This window comes from Rhinolophus ferrumequinum, chromosome 14 (assembly GCF_004115265.2).
Source record: "Rhinolophus ferrumequinum isolate MPI-CBG mRhiFer1 chromosome 14, mRhiFer1_v1.p, whole genome shotgun sequence".
NCBI lineage: Eukaryota > Metazoa > Chordata > Mammalia > Chiroptera > Rhinolophidae > Rhinolophus > Rhinolophus ferrumequinum.
Window position 1 is genome coordinate 87,331 of NC_046297.1, and position 18,099 is coordinate 105,429.

The window sequence follows — 18,099 nt, forward strand, 5'->3', positions numbered from 1 at the left end:
CTCGAGGAGTATCAAAAAGAAAAGATATTGCTAAGAAGGACGCCAAAGAGTTTACTGTCTATGGTTTCCTCTAGGAGTTTTATGGTTTCAGGTCTAACATTTAAGTATTTTAACTCATTTTGAGGTTATCCTTGTCTATGATGTAAGAAAGTGGTCCAGCTTCTATTTTTTGCTTGTGTCTGTCCAGGGTTCCCTAATACCGTAAATTATTGAAGAGACTGTAATTTTCCCCATTGTATATTCTTGCCTCCTTTTTTGTAAATTAATTAACCATATAATATAATCCTGGGCTTATTTCTGGGCTCTCTATTCTGGTCCATTGATTGATGTGTCTCTTTTTATGCCAGTACTATCCTGTTTTGATTAATATAACATTGTAGTATAGTAGTTTGAAATCAGGAAGTGTGATACCTTCTTCTTAGTTATTTTTTCTTAGCATTGATTGGCTCTTCAGGGTCTCTTGTGGTTCTATATAAGGATTATTTGTTCTAGTTCTGAGAAGAGTACCATTGGTATTTGGGGTTGCATTGACTCTGTAGATTGCTTTGGGTAGTACGGACATTTTAATCCTTCTGATTGCATAAGCACAGTGTATCTTTCCATAATTTTGTGTGTCTGCTTCAATTTCTTCAGTGTCTTATAGTTTTCAGAGTACAGGTCTTTCAGCTCCTTGTTTAAGCTTATTTCTAGGTGTTTTGTTCTTTTTGATGCGATTGTAAATGGGATTGTTTTCTTAATCTCTGCTGATCATTTGTTATTAGTATATAGAAATCAACAGATTTCCGTCAGTTAATTTTGTAGCCTGAAACATTACTGAATTCATTTCTTCTGATAGTTTTTTTGGTGAAGTCTTCAGGGTGTCCTACATATTATATCATGCCATCTGCTAATAGCACCAGTTTTATTTCTTCCTTGCCAATTTGGATGCCAATTTCTTTCTTCGTCCTGTCTGACTGCTGTGGTTAGGACTTCCAATACTATCTTGAATAAAAGTGGTGAAATTGGACGTCCTTATCTTATTCCTGATTTTAAAGTTTTTCTCCATTGAGTATGTCATTACCTGTGCATTTGTCATATATGGCCTTTATTATGTTGAGGTATGTTCCCTCTATCCCCACTTTGCTGAGGAATTTTATCATAAATCGATGTTGGATTTTGTCAAATACTTTTTCTGTATCTATTGATATGATCACATCATCAAAAAATGATCTGGGAGAGTTCTAAGTTTTATAACATTACATTTGATGTTTAATATCAACAGAGAGAATTAAATACAGCAGAGATTTCCTGTTGAAGCTGTCAAGTGTTTCCATCTGCAGGAAAAAACCAGACTTTCTGCCTGATCATCCCATTGTACTTCAAAAACCAGTAAGTGGTTTTCTAATTTTGATTTAATTCCAGAATGTTTGTGTGTAATATTTTCATTTGATTCTGATTTTTAATTGTTCTCATTGTGAAATATAATTGAGAAAGGTACATAAATCTAAATATATAATGTAACCTATTACTGTTAAGTACTTAACCACTCTCGCCAAGAAATAGAATGGAATAGTTATATTTCATTGGAATAGTTCATATTTCAAGAAATATTTTTCCATTGAAAGGTCATGAAAAGAGCATGCCATATTTTCTTCTAAAAGTTCCATTTTTCAGTTAAGTTCTATATTCTACCTGAAATTGATTTTGCTGTATGATGTGAGGTGGAAGTGTGTGTTTGTTTTTCTCTACACGGATCTCCTCACATCCTAGCAATATTTATTGAAGTGGTAGTCCTCTGCCACCTTGTGGTAAAATACGTGCTCTGTTTCTGGGCCCTCTGTTCTATTCATTTGACTTTTTAAATCGTAAAAAAAGTCATCCCACTTACTCTTCTTCAGCATGTCTTTGCTGTTCTCAGCCTTTTATAGTTCTGTCACCTCATCAGATTCCATCAAAATAAATAAGTGTCTTTTATGGTATTGATAGGAAGGACATGAGTGTTGGCATCAGGCTTGGGTTGGTTATTCTGTGTACGTGTCCTGTTCAAACTTAAGACTTAACCTTCCTCAGCCTTAGTTTGATCTCCACTTGTTAGGATGAAATCCTAACAATGGGATGAAATCCTAACAATGTATGAAAGTGCTTAGTATGGTACTCCTTTCATTACCTACTCGGTAAATGTTGATTTTCATCTTTTATGGTCTTTCCTTCCATTTTGACTGGAATGTGACTTTTATTTAGAGTTTTCATAAACACAGTATTGGTTAAAAACAACTAGAATACTATGAAGACGAGCTGAGATTGGCTCAAAGTCATACAGACTACCTCCTGTGTCTCCATTTCAGGGATTGCTGACTCTATGGACTTCATAGCCTTTTTCTTTAATTACAATTTTTTGAATTTTTGAGTTTTAACTTGCTCATAGTACATCAGTGTTTCTTAATTTGTCTGTGACTTGCACTCCTCCAGTCAATTCTTTTTAAAATTAAAGCAGTAATTTAAATAGGAAAAATGCCCTTAATGATGTTTGAATTGTCCCATCTGTTCAGATATCCTGTAAGAATAAACCTTAAACTTCAATGTTATATAAAATAGTTACTCTTTCAATTTCAGGCTTTCTGTCTCTAATAATTTATTTTGTAAATAAGTTTGACATAAATATTATTTTGAACAAACCTCACACATTAGCATTGAGTTAAAATTTGATTTATGCATTAATAACACTTTTAAAAAATTAGGTACCACAGAAACAACAGGTTTGGAATACAATCTAATCTATTTAAAAATGAATTACATATGTTTTATTACACATACTTGTTTTATCTGACAAATTCCAGTTACTTTAATAGATTCTATAGTATCATGCATTTCAAGCTGTAAACACTTAGTATGTCACAGTATTTTTGGTTTGACAAATGAAATAGTAAAACTGTGTTCATTCAATCTAATAAATTAACTGTTTCTTCTATATTACAGGAAAACAACCACAGTTTTAAGTAGCATTTTAAGAACAGATGAAGAATTGTTTTGTATTTTGGACACCTGCAAATGAAGTGGATATAGTAACAATAACTATAATGGACTATGACAATTCAATTTATTTTTAATTTTGATGGATATTTGGTTTCTCTTAACATGAGAAAGAGATATTTTAAACTATAAAGAATTTTCTAATCAGTTTCAGCTTAGCAGGCAGTTTCCTGCATAAATTGGGAAGGAACACTTGTGGTTAGTGAAATAGACTTGATAATTTGCATGCTACTTGCAATTTTTTTGTTTTTCATCACTTGTAATAATGGAAATGGAAGCTGTAAAGATTCTCAAATATAAAAAGTATTTGGTGCGATGTATATATGGTACATAATTTCTTGTTGCTTTTAAAGTTGCTTTTGTTTTGTTTCACAGCCATTTCCGACCAGCACTTGAAAGGATGTTTACAATTTCTGCAGAGGCTTAGAACGATTCAGAATGCTCAATGCAGAAATCTCAATGACAGGAGGGAGAAATTTTAGTAGGCATTTCTTTTCCAATATAAGATTGCTCTGTAGGTTTTCATAACATTGTCTAAGAGTCATAATTACAATCAAAGATTGACATTTTGGAAACAGTGGTATTGAAAGTGAAAAATAGCTGCTACTTGTGTTACTAATCAGACCATATGAACAGTAGCAGTTGAGCAACTCCAAAAAGTAAAATTATTTCCAAAGAGGAAACATTTAGGCATTTGCAAATAATTGAGATACATTAAGATTCAATTCTGTAATGTCTTAAAACACGTACGGATGAATGATTTTGGGCTTAAAACTTTTAGCTGCTTTTATACAATAAATTTCCTGCAGTTTGTCACTCTGGATGTTACTGTCACAAGGAAAAGTTTCTTCCAGCGCAGTGTCAAAAAAATATTGCACATATAAAGGTAAGTGTAAAGTCTCTTTACTCCTACTATCAGATGCTCTTATTCCCCCGTCTGTTGGGAAGGCCATTGTTTGGCAGAAAGTTTATCTTGAACTGAATTGTGAACTCCTAAAACCAGTACCTGTTTCTTCACTGGTCTTTGGGTTTCTTATCCACAGTTACGCTTTAAATAGGTATCCCCTCTTGGTCTTTTAGCACCCCACTTTTTCATTACTTTGTTCCACAGAAATATAGATTGTTTTTTTTAAATAGAAAAAAACTTCATTAACTATTAATTTATCAGTTACTTTAAAATGAGATATTTATTTATATAGGGGTGTTTTTTTGCCCCATTTTCCAGTTATATTATAGGCTCCAGTATATATATACATATATGTGCGTATATGTATATATATATGTATATATAGAGATAGATAGACACACACGCAGAGATGCTCTCACACAAAAATATATGAATAATTTATATAAGAGCTGGGGTCAGAATTGCCATATAATTAAATTGGTTTGCTTTATTATTTGCCTGTTCTCAAGGTCTTTTGATGTTAGTTAAAATATGATAGACCCTATTCCAATCTGCAATCTGAAGAACCTTTCCACATGGTGCTGTGACTTAAGAGGGCAGAACCCTTAGTCTTACTGCCTCCTCCCCAAAGACTGGATCCCGCACCTTCTGAATATGATACTTAAATGGACTGGCCAGAACATTTTGATTGGCTGTAATTTGTATTTTTGAAACCATTTATACCTAGTGTTTTTAATAAGAGTTTGTAGGTCAAACGTACCCTAGGTTTGTCTTTTGATCCTTTCTTACTGTACATAATCAGAGTGCGAACTGCAACTGTTTTATCTTGCCATTGTACATGTCTGTTGTTCTTTGCTATGTATATAAATTAAAAGTTGAGCCAGGTATTGTCTCATAGTGTTTCTCATCTTTAGAAATGTCCCAAGACACACACGTATTGACATACCTTGTGTGTATATATTATGTAAAAATTTATGTCCTATGTCTAGTAGATCCTATGATAAAATAATTTAGCCTGAAGGAAAGAAAAAGGGGGAAAAAAACCGTACCTTACAGTTTTTCCCCCTGCAATATCTGTAGGTTCAAAGGAATTTGAACTAGAGAATGACATCGTAACAAATTTCTACATGCACTGTATATTAGCAGCATATATCATCAGAAGAGATTTTACTATTACACACTATTTCTGAGCTTGCACAGAAAAGTGCGTAAGGTACATAGTTTTAGTACTTCTAGTGAAACGGGGATTGTAGTCATTCCAATGCTGAAACTGGAAAATAGATGTCTTCCGTCCCATACCTTCCCTACTATTTTATTACTTCCCTAAAATTTGTGCTTATTCTTTATTTCTTCTTTGTTCACTCAGGTTAAAATTTTGTTTTTAACAAATTTTCAATTACTCTTTAAATGCAAATGTCTACTTTTCATAAGAAATTTTTGCCACCTGGATTATATGCCATAAAATTTGAACCAGATTTTCTCAAAGTAAAACTAACTCCACTTTTCTTCATTTACATTCCAGGAATTATACTAAAAAATGATTTGATGGTGTCACATTAACAAATGGTACCCTCTCACTGAACTGTTCACTTGTGAAAAATCACTTTATAATCAATACAGAGTACAGCCAAGGTTGTTTTTACACACAGTTACCCATTAATAGTTTTTTGTTTTTTTGTTTTCAGCTGAAACAGTAAACATTTTCTTACTTCTAGAGACTAGGAGTCCAAGATCAAGGTGTTGGCAGGGTTGGTTTCTCCTGAGGCCTCTGTCCTTGGCTTGCAGTTGGCCACCTTCTTGCTGTGGTCTGACGTGACCTTTTCTCTGAGCACCTGATTCCTTATGCGTTCTCTCTGCCTATAAGGACACCAGTCACATTGGATAATATATTAACTTTTTAAGTAATATTAAGTGAATAGTCATAGGATCATGAGTCGGGAATGGAGTAGGCATTACTGAAGTATATAAACTTCACTCAGAAAAATCAGTTACTTAAAAAATCACAAAACACCGATTTAACCTTTTGATAAATCTACAAATCTGTTCTATGAAGTAACATACTAAAAATTGCCACTTAATTATTTTTTCTTTATCATAATTTCTTTTTCACAATTTTGTTCCTTTAGGTGTACATTTTTTCACATATTAGAACTTTATGACTAAGTGTATGGGGTTACAATATAGCACAACAGCAAATATTGAGAATGGTGGTGAACTTTGAAAATTAAGCAAAAATTCACATGAAAGATAAAGTTACAGAAGACATATAAGAAGAGTACACATCTTAGTAAGCATTTGGTTTGTACTTGTAATGATAAAGCAAATGCCTAGGACCATCTAGTTGTTGTTCAAGGTCCACCAGGAAGCTGAAAGAGAAAAACAGGTGTTTAAAGGAGGAAAATACCTGCCAGGGCTAAGTGACTTCAGGGTGTAAATCATTCTTAGAGACTATTCCCACCTTAGCCTGCATACATACCCACCTTTCTCAGTCAGTATTTCTTAACTGTGGGAACCAAGATGGACTCTTCCTGTGAAACTGTGGTTTGTCCCATACCTTTTGGCACTTGGTCATAGCCTAACTGAGAAATTTTCTGTCACATAGGAATAGAGTTTGTCTTGGTAATGAGATTATAAATGCCGTATAGATAAAATCATGTTCTTATTTTAAGCTACCAAGTAGTAGTTTAGAAATACTCCCTTATATACCGATTTCAGAAAGATTAAATATAAGCAAGTGTGTGTGTGTTTTAAAATATATATAAAAATATATGTATTTTTATATAAAAATAAATATTTTCATATATTTAAAATATATATTTTACATATCCATATTGTAAAATTGTAAATGTTTTCCCCAGTGAATATAATTATCCCAAAGACAAACCTATGGCAGTGACGTGCTTTGAGAAACAAATGAAAAGGATTAAAATTTGTTTTCAAAGCTGTTTAAATAATACTCTTGCTGACAACAGGATCTTATTTGTCCAAATCTCATTTTTTAAGGTCCAGCTCAAGGATCATCTCCTCCTCATGCACCGTTACAGAAGCAGTCACTGTTCTAAATCCACGTAGAACAGGACTCGGATGGTAACTACTACCGTATGCCCTGAGCTGGGTTCTTTTCTGCAGACATCCGTATCTCCCACTGGACAGATAGCCTCTCATGGGTAGGGACTGCAGTTTCACTTGGTACTCTGCACAGTGCTTGTTCAAAATTGGAGCGCAGTCACTGCTAGTGCAAAGGCTACATACACCCCCAGGAGCCCCGCCTAGCACAGATTAACAACTCAGTAATTAGCTGTTGAACCAGTAACTGCATGGATGAGGAAGTGAACAAATGAGTTTGGTTCTCAGTTATCTTAGGCTTTTGTTATGCCATATGTCTCACACAATTTCATTTGTTACTCCTCTTTCTCCTTTTCCCCCATTACAAGTAACATTTTATCAACTATTATAATAAAAAAATCTTTCTAACATAAATCTAATCTCCAGTCTGTGGGTCACTTATTTCTAATCTTATTCCAAACATTACATTATAATGTGGTAAAAAAAATACCATGATTTAACATGTACTTCAAAGTAACATTTTGAAGGTGACCAACAACAGACTAATAATAGGTTTAATAAAGCCAGAAATACAAATAGGGTCGACTAAGCACTAAAGGCAATAAATACAGATTCCATTTCCTCCCCACTCTCTATCTTTGAAAAAGTGCAAGACAATGAAAAGCTCACAGAAGCACCGTGGACCCAGGATAGTTACCAGGAACTAGCATAGTAGAGGTGAGTTCTGGAGTTTCCAAGAAGTCCACGTTACTTCTTTGGAAGGTCTTGCTGTAATTCGTCTGAAGGTGGCTATGTAAATAATTATAGGTTAAGGCTGTGAATTTTTATTAACAATCTTCCTAAGTAGAGAGTAGCAGAGTTCAAGTTCAGTGAAGATGACAAGATTTTGGATGATTTGGATTAAGTGCCTGAATACAGATTTCTTTTTAGAGTTACTTACAAACAAACGAACAAAAAAAGACGAGTAATTTAACAGTTGTCATCAGAAATTTTTAAAAAAGACTTAAAAACAGGAGACCATTAAATCTCTACAGAAGTGAAACAAAAAGATTGACTTGAATGGCAGCAAGAAGTTTAAACGGAAGGATTCCCTTGGCTCTAAGGATGTTTAAAACCTAGGATAGCTATGAAGAGGGATTATAGATTTTTCCGTCCATGGTGAACAAAAAGAATAATCATCTAAAAGAGTAGGCTGGGAGCACAGACTTAAATCAGTTACTTTAAGCCTCTTTGCAGTGCCTGAAGTTGTATTGGTGTCATTATGCATAAGATGCCTTCAAATATCCACAAAAACTAAACTTCTAGGTGAAATATGTATCAACTAAGTTCTCAGGTATTCTCCTACTTCCATTACTGTGTTTGCACCCTAAATGTGGAATTAGGAGAGCTGTATTCTCTGTGCTATTTAAAACCAACTAGAACTGTATAATCTGCAAATTTCTTTCATCTCATTTTTCTAATTATATGTTTGTTACTTATTAGCAATTATTTTAAAGAAGTTGCTTTAACTTTATTGAGTAATTGGCAAATATGATTATATATATTCAAAGTGTACAGGGTGATGATTTGATTACCAAGAGATGTTGATTTATTTTTAATCTTTTCCAATGTCTTAAATTTCCCCTTTAGTTGCAGTGCTTAAAGACGTTTAGAAAAGTGAGGCTGTTATGACCTTATACATAATTTTGTTGTACAATTAACTACAGAGCTTAAGAAAAATTAGGAAGTAAAATTTTTTTTCTTGTCCTTTCCTGCGTCCCATGTCCCTCACCCCACTCCCATGCCATAGACACCTGTGGCCCATATCTAAAATTTCTTACCTGAAAGCATCAGTAAAATGTTAATACTTAAAGTGGGACCATTACCAAGAACACTTGTGTTTCAAGAGGAAAGTGGTTTCTAACCCATGAAGTAAATTCCTATAAGAGTGGAATTTTGAAAGTAAGCAAATGGGCCAAGTTTTAAGGCGAGGTAGGTAGAGGGCATGGAGCATTTCCTACAAGTCCTGAAATTCATCATGTATATGAATGCAGCTCCCTGGCAAAACAAAATAAATAGAATGAATCAATTAAAGACAGCCTGCCAATCACTTACCTATTCCACACACTACTGTCCTCCCAGAACTCATATATCATGTAGCGCGGTGCATTTGAAAGTTTCTGTATAGAAATACTGAAATGCAAACAAGAAGGCAAAATTAGCCACAGGAAATTAAAGTCAAGGAGCAAACCATTTTTTCTAATCGTATTTCTTTGTGGTATGAAATGATCTTACCCACTGGTAAAGGAAACACCTATGGTGCCTGCCAGAAAATTGAAGAGTTTTGTCAGGAGTCTAACTTCAATATGTCTGTTTGACGTAACAACTTTCTAGTTTTCTGGTTTGGCATCATGAGACTGTCTCAGTATATTACAGACATCACAAATATAACTTCTGCAACATTTCATTTATTCATTCAGAAAGATATGGAAGCAACACATCAGTAGATGACTGGATAAAGAAGAGGTAGTACATAAATACAACGGAATATTACTCAGCCATAAAAAAAATGAAATCTCACCATTTGTGACAACATGGATAATACAGGGTATTATGCTCAGTGAAATAAGTCGGACAGAAAAAAAGAGAACATGATTTCATGTGTCTGTGTAATCTAAAAAAGTGAACAAACAGAACAAACTGACTCACAGAGAACAAACTGATGGTTGAGGGGTGGCAGGGGGCTTAGGGGGCCCTGTGAAACAGGTGAAGGGATTAAATACAAATTGCTGGTTACAAAAGTCACGGGGGAGGGCATAAAATACAGCACAGGGAATATAGGAATATTGTAATCACTCTGCATGGTGCCAGGTGGAGGCTAGACTAGTTAGGGGTATCACTTTGTAAATCACACAAACGTTTAACCACTATGCTACACACCTGAAACTAATAATATTGCATGTCAGCTGTAATTGAAAAATTAAAATTTCAAAAAGTAAATGTCAAAAAATATATTATCATACAAACAAAAAAACACCTAAACTCAATGGACTGAATTGTAAGACGGGCACTCTGTCAGTCCCCAAAACTCCGAGTATCCCAGTCAAATACGTAGAGGGCCAAAGCGCCTCTAATTCAGTGACCTGAGATTAAAAAGTATGACTTTGTAATTGGGACAGTAGGAATCTTGCCCATTCTACCCCTGGTTAACCACAGAAAAGTCCAGGGAACTAATTCGAGGATGACCAAAGACTAGCAGGAAGGCTCACACATGGGTTTTGGAGTCACACTTGGGCATGTTGTTGAACCCACAGATCCCATTGAAGCCTAGCCCCGCTGTGATACACACCTCAGGTGACTGCAGTGAAGATCAAATGAGAAAATGAATACAGAGTGAGTAGCCTAGTAAATCCTTAATTTCTACTTCATTTTACAGCAGCATTTCCTGTCTAACCACAGGGAGGCTGAGCCAAACGCAGAAGAGGAGACTGGAAAACGGAAGGCCCAGAGCTTTACTCCCTCAGCCTGCCAAGCAGCTGGCTGACGGCTTGAGAGGCTGGCACAACTGAATGGCCCAGATAGCAGCTAGTGTGTGCTCCGCATACTCTCCATTGTGGGGACTGACTGATACGTATTCCATGGGACAAAATCTGCTCTGATGATTCCTGTGAAAGCAAGACATTCGCTGGAGAATCAGCAGGAGGAAACAAACGGGTGAAGAACCGTGCAGACAAACCCGCCGGGCACAGGAGGAGGCCGAGAGTCCCGGGTTACATCACAGGAAAAGGATTTTGTTCTCTGCACTTCACAGCTGGAGACAAGGAAGCAGTTTCTCGTGTTGACAGAGGAAAACAGGCCACACAGATCCATCTACTCTGCTCCCTCACCCTGGTCTGTCCCAGCAGCTTCACGTCATCTTCCCTACACATTCAAGCAGTATTTGTGAACCTCGAAAGTAGTCAAGCTTCGTGCCCTTTCCGGAAGCAAGAAACCGACTGACTCCATCCCTGGAGACTGTGACGCACCAAAGCTGATTGTGCGCTCTCACCGGGTGGCGCCCTTTGCTGGGCTCTGAAGGTGAGCGCAGCACGTTCCGTGGCCGGAGGCAACAGAGGCCTGGGCGGGTGGCCACGGACCCGCCTGCAATCAAGACTTCAGAGACAGCGACTTCATCACGCTGCCCCAGGGCCTGCTGCCAGGGGCTACCAGCCCCGCGAGTGAGGGAGCTGGGGCTGGGGCTCACCTGCCCCGCAAGATTTTAGGTCTGCGTGGGCCTGCCCGGCCGCAGAGGGCGCTCAGTCTGTTTGAAACTGCTCTTAAGACAACCGCCCTCTCCCTTTTATTGGCCTTGGTGCCCCTAGTGATGAAATGCACCCAGAGTCCACGGATTACGGGAAACGCCCGCTGGGATCTGCAGGCGCCGGAGCGCGCTCCAACCCGCCCGCAGACACGGCGCGGGCGCGTGCTCTGGGCACTCACCGCAAACAGCCGCGTTGGGAGGCAGCGCCGTCAGCGTAGCGCTTCAGAGCCACCTGGAATGCCTCCGCGTCCTCCGCGATCACCGACATCTGACGCTGCACCAGCAGGATGTGCTGTGGGGGGGACGGGAGACGTGGCGTTAGGGCGCCCCCCTCCTCCCTCGGCACAGAGCGACCCGGCTCATCGGAAACGACCAGAGAAAGGGCGCGCGAAGCCCGGGAATGAGCCGCACGCAGCAGAGCTGTCACGAGCGAGCGAGGTACGGTGTTTGTCTCGCCTCGAGTAGCACGTGCTAAGGAAAGTGGCACGGTCACACGGTAGTGGTTAAAATCAGTGCTTCTCCAGTACAATACTGGGGAGATTTTAACACTGCGTATCCATCCCATCCGCGTTGGTGGCGGTCTGGGGGGGACAGTCGTGCTGCACCCAGTGCACAGCTCCAGCTTGTCCCCGGGTCACTTGTGATGTTCCACATACCGGGCGCATTGTCACAAACCACCACATTTCAAACAAGGTGTTCGCTGCAGCATTTCCAGAGGCACCTGAGGGCCGGGAACGACTCCCTGCCGACCAGCGACCCGCTCACAACCTCGCCACTAGATGGAGCCCGTGCTGACCGGGTCGCACTGCGTGGGGCGCCAACTGCAGCTTGTAACGCACGGTTACCACGGAAGGAAGCACGGGCTCTGAAGCCCGCCTGTCCTGAGTCTCTGCCTCCGGGCTCCTGCTGCTGCTGCTGTGAGCTCGGGATCAGTGCTTCCCTGAACTCGGGAGTGAGCCCGGAACGTGCAGAACAACACGCGGGCGGCAGAACCGGCCCGAGGCCCCCAGCTGTGCGCTGTCCGCCTCGGACCTCTCACCTCACGTGACCGCTGTCGCGGTCCGACACCGAGCACAGCGTGGGAATCACCGTCCCACTTTCTACAGGCCCCACACGTTCCCACAGGTAAACAGCAGGTGCTGGATTCTGGGTCACAGTGGTGGCTCCCCCTACTCTTGTCACATAGGGTTCAGCACAGAGAGCACTCCGCTTCAGAGCCCCGTGTGAGGGATCCCTTCAGGTACGGCTCCGGGCACGGGAAGCTGCGTGTACGGGAATTCCACGAGCCGACTGACTGGCTGACAGAACTGTACTGCCACGTCAGTCTTCACTCCCACGCTTAGAATCCTTGGACTGTCCAAGCCTTAAAATAACATTTGGGTCCCTACGCTCATGTGAGCAGGATGCAGGCTGCAAATGCCTCCCCACAAAAGGGCGACACTCTCCAACCGGCTGTTTCCGGTGCCGTCACACAGGACCTCGGACCAAGAAGAAACCATCACAGAGGAACACGGGGCAACAGGCCTCTGCCCCGAATGGAGGCCGGCTCCACGGAACTCCCCTGGTGAACAAACCCGGCCCCAGCATGAATCCATCATGCATAAAACAGAGAATGTGTGTCTCATCACCCCTTTTCTCAAATGCCATTTTGTGGCACTTTACCTGGCCCAGCCTTACAATGGATACTTTGTCCACGCGCATGCGTGTGTGTGTGGTGGGGGGGGGGGTAGGTAACTTACCTTTTTACTCATAAGCGTGTCAGGCCTAGTAAGGGACTATATCCTGACCTGAAAAGAATTCGGACCTCATTCGGGAATCCTGGAATACGAGCTACAGGCAGAAATGGGAAGACACTTGGGGTGCTCTCCATAAATGGGTCTGTGACTGTGTTCTATATACCGTTTTTCCTCGAAAATAAGACCGGGTCTTATATTAAGTTGTGCTCCAAAAGAGGCATTAGGGCTTATGTTCAGGGGATGTCATCCTGAAAAATCATGCGAGGGTTTATTTTCCAGTTAGGTCTTATTTTCGGGGAAACACGGTATGTGAAAAGGAGGAGTTAATGATTCCTTGATGACCAGAGGCAGACAGTGGCAAACTCCAGGTTGTACACCAAAACTACCCATCTCCAGGTCCATGGCTACATCTGGGATGATACCTGATGTCCATTTATCTAGGGCTGTGTGGTTGGCAGCCTTTTCTGGGCCCCTAAAGCAGGTGGTGGTCCCTTGCTGTGCTGATCGTCACACCTTATTGTAGACCCCATTACTCTGCCTACATTTCCTTCTAGTCGTCCCCCTGCCGTAATATTCACCACTGTATGTTCCCCCTTAGGGCCTGGCATGCAGTTAGTGATCAATTATTTGTGTTTTCGTTTTCAGCCATTGCCTGTCCTTAGAATTCCTTTAATAATTCTATGTATACATTAGTCATTCCAGCAAAGGATTTGAGGTGGTCCGGAAAACTCTAGAGCACTGTGTGTATCTGGGGGCTCTCTTATCTGTCTCCACCATTTGTCCTCTTTCCTTTCTTCTTTCTCCTTTAAGTTAAGGGGTCTTGATTTAAAAGAACTGGTTCACTTACACCAGCTATGTGGACAGAAGAAGTTAATTACATAATCTTCATCATCTTGTCTTCTGATATGTGAAATTGGACTAGAGGTAATGATATCACTGAGTTTGGGGGAGGATTCAATGGAATCGTGTATGTAAAGATCTTGACCACGATAGATAATAAATGTTACTTCTCTTACTACGAGCTGAGAAAAAAAATGAACTTAAAAAAGAAACCATACCTTATACTCGTCATTACACAATGGCTCATGTCCCAGAAAACTAGACATGGCAGCTGCTGGGGTCCAGGACTGGCTATGCGCTTACCAGCCTACTCTGCTCTGTTCCAGGGCTGGGGAATCTCACAAAACACAGTCATCCGTGAGATCGCCAGCTCATGGCAGACAGCAAGTATCCCTCGGTGCCTGGCAGGGCACCGCACGCCGAGGGGGACTATTACGATGTGAGGAATGCAGGCCTGGCACACAACTGCTGGGGTACGTCCACATCTCTACACCCCAACCTCTGCATCTGTAAAATGGGCCCATAGCAGCACCACCTCACGAGGCTACTATGAGGATAAAATGAGTTAAATGGGCGTTTGGTACAACACCTGGCATGCAGCGAAGGCTTAGGAAAAATTAGCTTTTAGAAAAGAAGTGTGTAAAACAGGTTTGTTCTTCTCTTTCTGATATGGGAGAGGAAACACTTCTCTAGTCCATGAATTCTCAAACTGCTTTTGCTCACCAGGAGAAGTCATTCAACACACAGTGACATACAATTATGAATACTAGCTGTGAAGGAACAGTGGAAACTGTATTGGTCATTCTGAATACAGACTATGGAGTGAGTGGGCAGTAATGTAGGCCCAACCACAAGGAAAATACACAACTTTTAATAACAACTATCTTAGTGATATTTCTGCAAAAACAAACCAGTTCAGACTATTACTATTACTATCTGTGTATTCCCAAAGGCGTGATTACTTCACCTTTACACAGGATTGAAAACAGTTAAGGAATAGCCTTCCCTGCTTTTAAGTAACATTGAATCCCGACCAGCTTGCCCAATGCTATTTTTTAACTACTCTTATGCACTGTTGAATCCGCAAGGCTTGTGGGTGACAGATCTTTTAAAACTTGCTGGGCCTGGGCCTGGCCCTGGCTCAGAGATGGCAGGGAGCATAAAACATGACTGTGATGCGGTCTGAACCTGCCCTCATATGCCAGTTGAGCCTATGCGCTCACTCAATAGCTCACACATGCGTAAGATTTTCACTCTGCACATAGCACCCGCCAGGGGCATCACAAAACCCTGTGAGGTAGGCATGGGGTTTCCACAAGTCACCATGTAGAAAATACTTCTTAGCCATACAAAAGGAAATATGCCCATGGATTCCTTACACTTTTTCAAATTTTCACTGAGATAGTAACTAATTTGAAGGAATTAAATCATATTTTCAAAGTATATATTTCTAAATTTCTGACCCAGAAAAAGTACTTACAGATTTAGTGTTCCCTTCAGTAACTTCTTCTTCCAGAGGTTCAAGTTTAAGATCCTTCAGTTAGAGGAAGAAATCGGGGGGCAGAGGGAGACCAGAAATTAGTTAATTATGAGAAACAGCATATATTTGAATGGCAGCTTCTTTATGGCTACTATTGAACCAAGAGAACCACATTATCTGAAAGGAGATGAAAGAATTCAGATTTTTAAAAAATGAGTTGTTCCAAAAAAGACTCTCACCCATTGGATCAACTGTGAGAAGCCATTGTAGGTGTGTTCAGTCCGTCATTACTAAGGTTTACCAATGCCATGGAAAGAGAACAAGTGGACACAAGATTCGTGAAAACAGAGAGGGGAGGGTGGGAAAAGAAAACGCCAGGGTGAGGAGGCTGATGGCTGCGAGGGCTGCCATGTTCCCGGGGCACTGACTCTGGGCCAGGTTCTGCGCCACCACACTCAGAAAGCCTGGCTCGTCGTGCTGGTCGAGAGCTCTGCCAGCCGGCTGGTAACTGTCTCAGCCCTAAGGCCCTGACTTGGGGCATGGCGGGCGCAGGAAACTCCCGCTCCGAATGGTGACAGAGGCTGCCTCTCCAGCCAGCTGTCCCAGGAGAGTCACCACGATGTCAGGGTTGCTGGGGACTCATTGAATCGGGCAGGAAAACACCGTAATTAGGCACATGACACACGTTCTAAGGAAGTCTTTGTCACATCCTAACTGGTTTTAACGCTGAAAGTCATCATTCGCTAATTTCCAGAAACCCAGGATGCAGTCTCCTCTCTTAGGATGTCACACAGCCACTCCGCAGCAGTCAGCCGGGACCCCGCACAGGCGCCATTTGCATCTGCGCAGCACACGGGCGGCCTAGTCCCACAGTCTGAGGCAGATGGTGCAGCAGACTGAGTTCCCGGTCACCACCACAGCCTATCTCCAGGTAACACAAGTGGGGTGGGAAAGGCAAACGTACAGCTGCGTCTGCATTTGCTTTCACAAAACCCCAAATAACTCCCAAGCAGCCATTCCCAGCACCACCGGGATCCTGGCTGGACTCAGTCCCGGGCAGCCATGGGTGCTTTCTGGGGTGGTGACAAGAATCACAATCTCCTGAAAAGTGAGGGGAGAAGAAAAAAGCGGAAGCACCCACCTTCTTTTCCAGTCTATCGATTAGTTTCTGCAGCCTGTTTATCTGTGCCATCCACTGGTTATCCTCCTCTGATAAGCCTTAAGGGAAAATCAGAGGGAACGTGTTACAGCGTGGACAGAGGGGAAGCTTTCGCCGCCGTGGAGGAGCGTGGGTCACTGATGGCCTACAGCCTAAGGCCATTTCACGGAGTGCCCTGTTACTGCTCTCTGCTGCCGTGCAGTCCGAGCCCCCAGGCTCATTTTCACAGGCCTGTGTATTAGGTTGTGGCCTGTCCCGACCTTTCATAGGCTAAAGAACAGCTCCTGCTGAGCCGTTCTCTCCCCGTGGCTGTGTCATTTTCATTTTGGAGAAAGGAAAGCATGGATCCCTGATTCTAATCTCACTAGTGGAGCAGTGTCAGGAGTCATGGCCTAAACGGCTACAACCAGACAGAAGGCAGGGCAGCAGGAGGCCGCCTGCCTCCAGACTAACCCGCGTTCACACGGACACTGCGGTCAGGACACGGCAGTGAGAGCGCGGATGCTGGGGCCACGGGTGCTGGTGACATAACTTGACTCCTGTGGCCTCAGTGTAATTACTTGCAGGATCACCAACCTCAGAGTGACTGTGAGGACGGGATCACAACAGACGTGCGTGCACACAGGCACAGGCTCACCTGCAGGGAGAGTGTGCCTGGCACGAACGAGGTAAACACCGCCCAGCTCCGCTGCTGTCACTGTCATCTTATGAGCCCTGCACAGATACTCCGGTGTCCCCGGGCGCCCTCAGCATAGCTGGCTTTGCTGAAGTGATACATTACCATGTCTTGATAGGAGGATGTGACTTCATTGAAGACTGAAAGCCTTGTTTAGCTTTGAATGTTAGGAAGATAAGACCTCCGTTACAAAGATGTAGCACTCCCATCAGAATCGGCTTCTGGGGTGAAATGCCCCTCAGAGCTCAGCCAGTGCCTCAGCACGCAGAAGGAAGCCGGAGCATGTGGCAGGCATGCACCTACAAAGAGCCCGCTGAGGGTGCTGGGAACAGGAAATGTCGCCGGTGTACCTACAAACGGCTTCCATCCCAAATCAGGTAGCACGTGGCCATGTGGGTGGTTCCTTGAAGAACTGAAGGTGGCGAGCACAGCAGGGCTTAACATTAGTTTCTGAATGTTTCAAGTGGAAAGGCCAATCTATGCTGTGACTCCAGAGCCTAGTACTGTCATTTCCTCGTCTCCCTGCTGTAGTTCTGTCTCCAGCCTCGCCCTGAGGGCAGCACCTCCACCCACGATGGGGTCCACTCGCCACCCCCATTACTGGCCTTGCAGATAAAATGCACACCGCACTTTTAAGTGAGCCGTGTGACTCTGACACCCCCCAGGAGGACAAGCTGCCCTAAGTGGCCATGGGCCCCAGCAGAATGGCACTGAAGCCAACCTACAGTCCGGAGCCGTGTCGGGCTGACAGTGCCCGCACCCCATGCGGCCAGAGGCCCTGGGACGAAACCAAGTGCTGCAGCCGTAAGCACTGAGGCTCAGGTTTGTTTGTTCTGTAGTAAAAATGACCTATGGTCACTTCACTTTCTGAGGAAATGGAGATACTAACATCGACCCTATAAAGGGTTGGATAAAATAAGACAGTGTTCTTTGAAATATTTCCAGTA

General features: G+C 42.1%; 2 protein-coding genes across 8 annotated transcripts in view; one reads left to right on the forward strand and one right to left on the reverse strand.

Annotated features, from left to right (window-relative positions):
* The window catches only part of C14H8orf88 (chromosome 14 C8orf88 homolog), a 36,780-nt gene extending 33,290 nt beyond the window's left edge, over positions 1 to 3,490 (forward strand). The window contains exons 8-9 of one of the 3 annotated variants that reach the window (XM_033125779.1): positions 1,262 to 1,368; positions 2,956 to 3,484. In XM_033125779.1, the coding sequence (XP_032981670.1) occupies positions 1,262 to 1,368; positions 2,956 to 2,979 (131 nt within the window). In that variant the 3' untranslated portion in view covers positions 2,980 to 3,484. Of the gene's footprint in view, positions 1 to 1,261; positions 1,369 to 2,955 lie in introns of all 3 variants that reach the window. The other 2 variants (XM_033125778.1, XM_033125777.1) reach the window with 2 other exon arrangements.
* The window catches only part of NECAB1 (N-terminal EF-hand calcium binding protein 1), a 121,538-nt gene continuing 106,043 nt past the window's right edge, over positions 2,605 to 18,099 (reverse strand). For 4 of the 5 annotated variants that reach the window (XM_033125774.1, XM_033125773.1, XM_033125775.1 and 1 more), the window contains 6 exons: positions 16,459 to 16,535; positions 15,318 to 15,371; positions 11,441 to 11,553; positions 9,077 to 9,154; positions 7,652 to 7,771; positions 2,605 to 6,282 (listed from right to left, as the gene is read on the reverse strand). In XM_033125774.1, coding sequence (XP_032981665.1) covers positions 6,201 to 6,282; positions 7,652 to 7,771; positions 9,077 to 9,154; positions 11,441 to 11,553; positions 15,318 to 15,371; positions 16,459 to 16,535 — 524 coding nt within the window. In that variant the 3' untranslated portion in view covers positions 2,605 to 6,200. The remainder of the gene's footprint in view (positions 6,283 to 7,651; positions 7,772 to 9,076; positions 9,155 to 11,440; positions 11,554 to 15,317; positions 15,372 to 16,458; positions 16,536 to 18,099) is intronic. The other variant, XM_033125772.1, reaches the window with a different exon arrangement.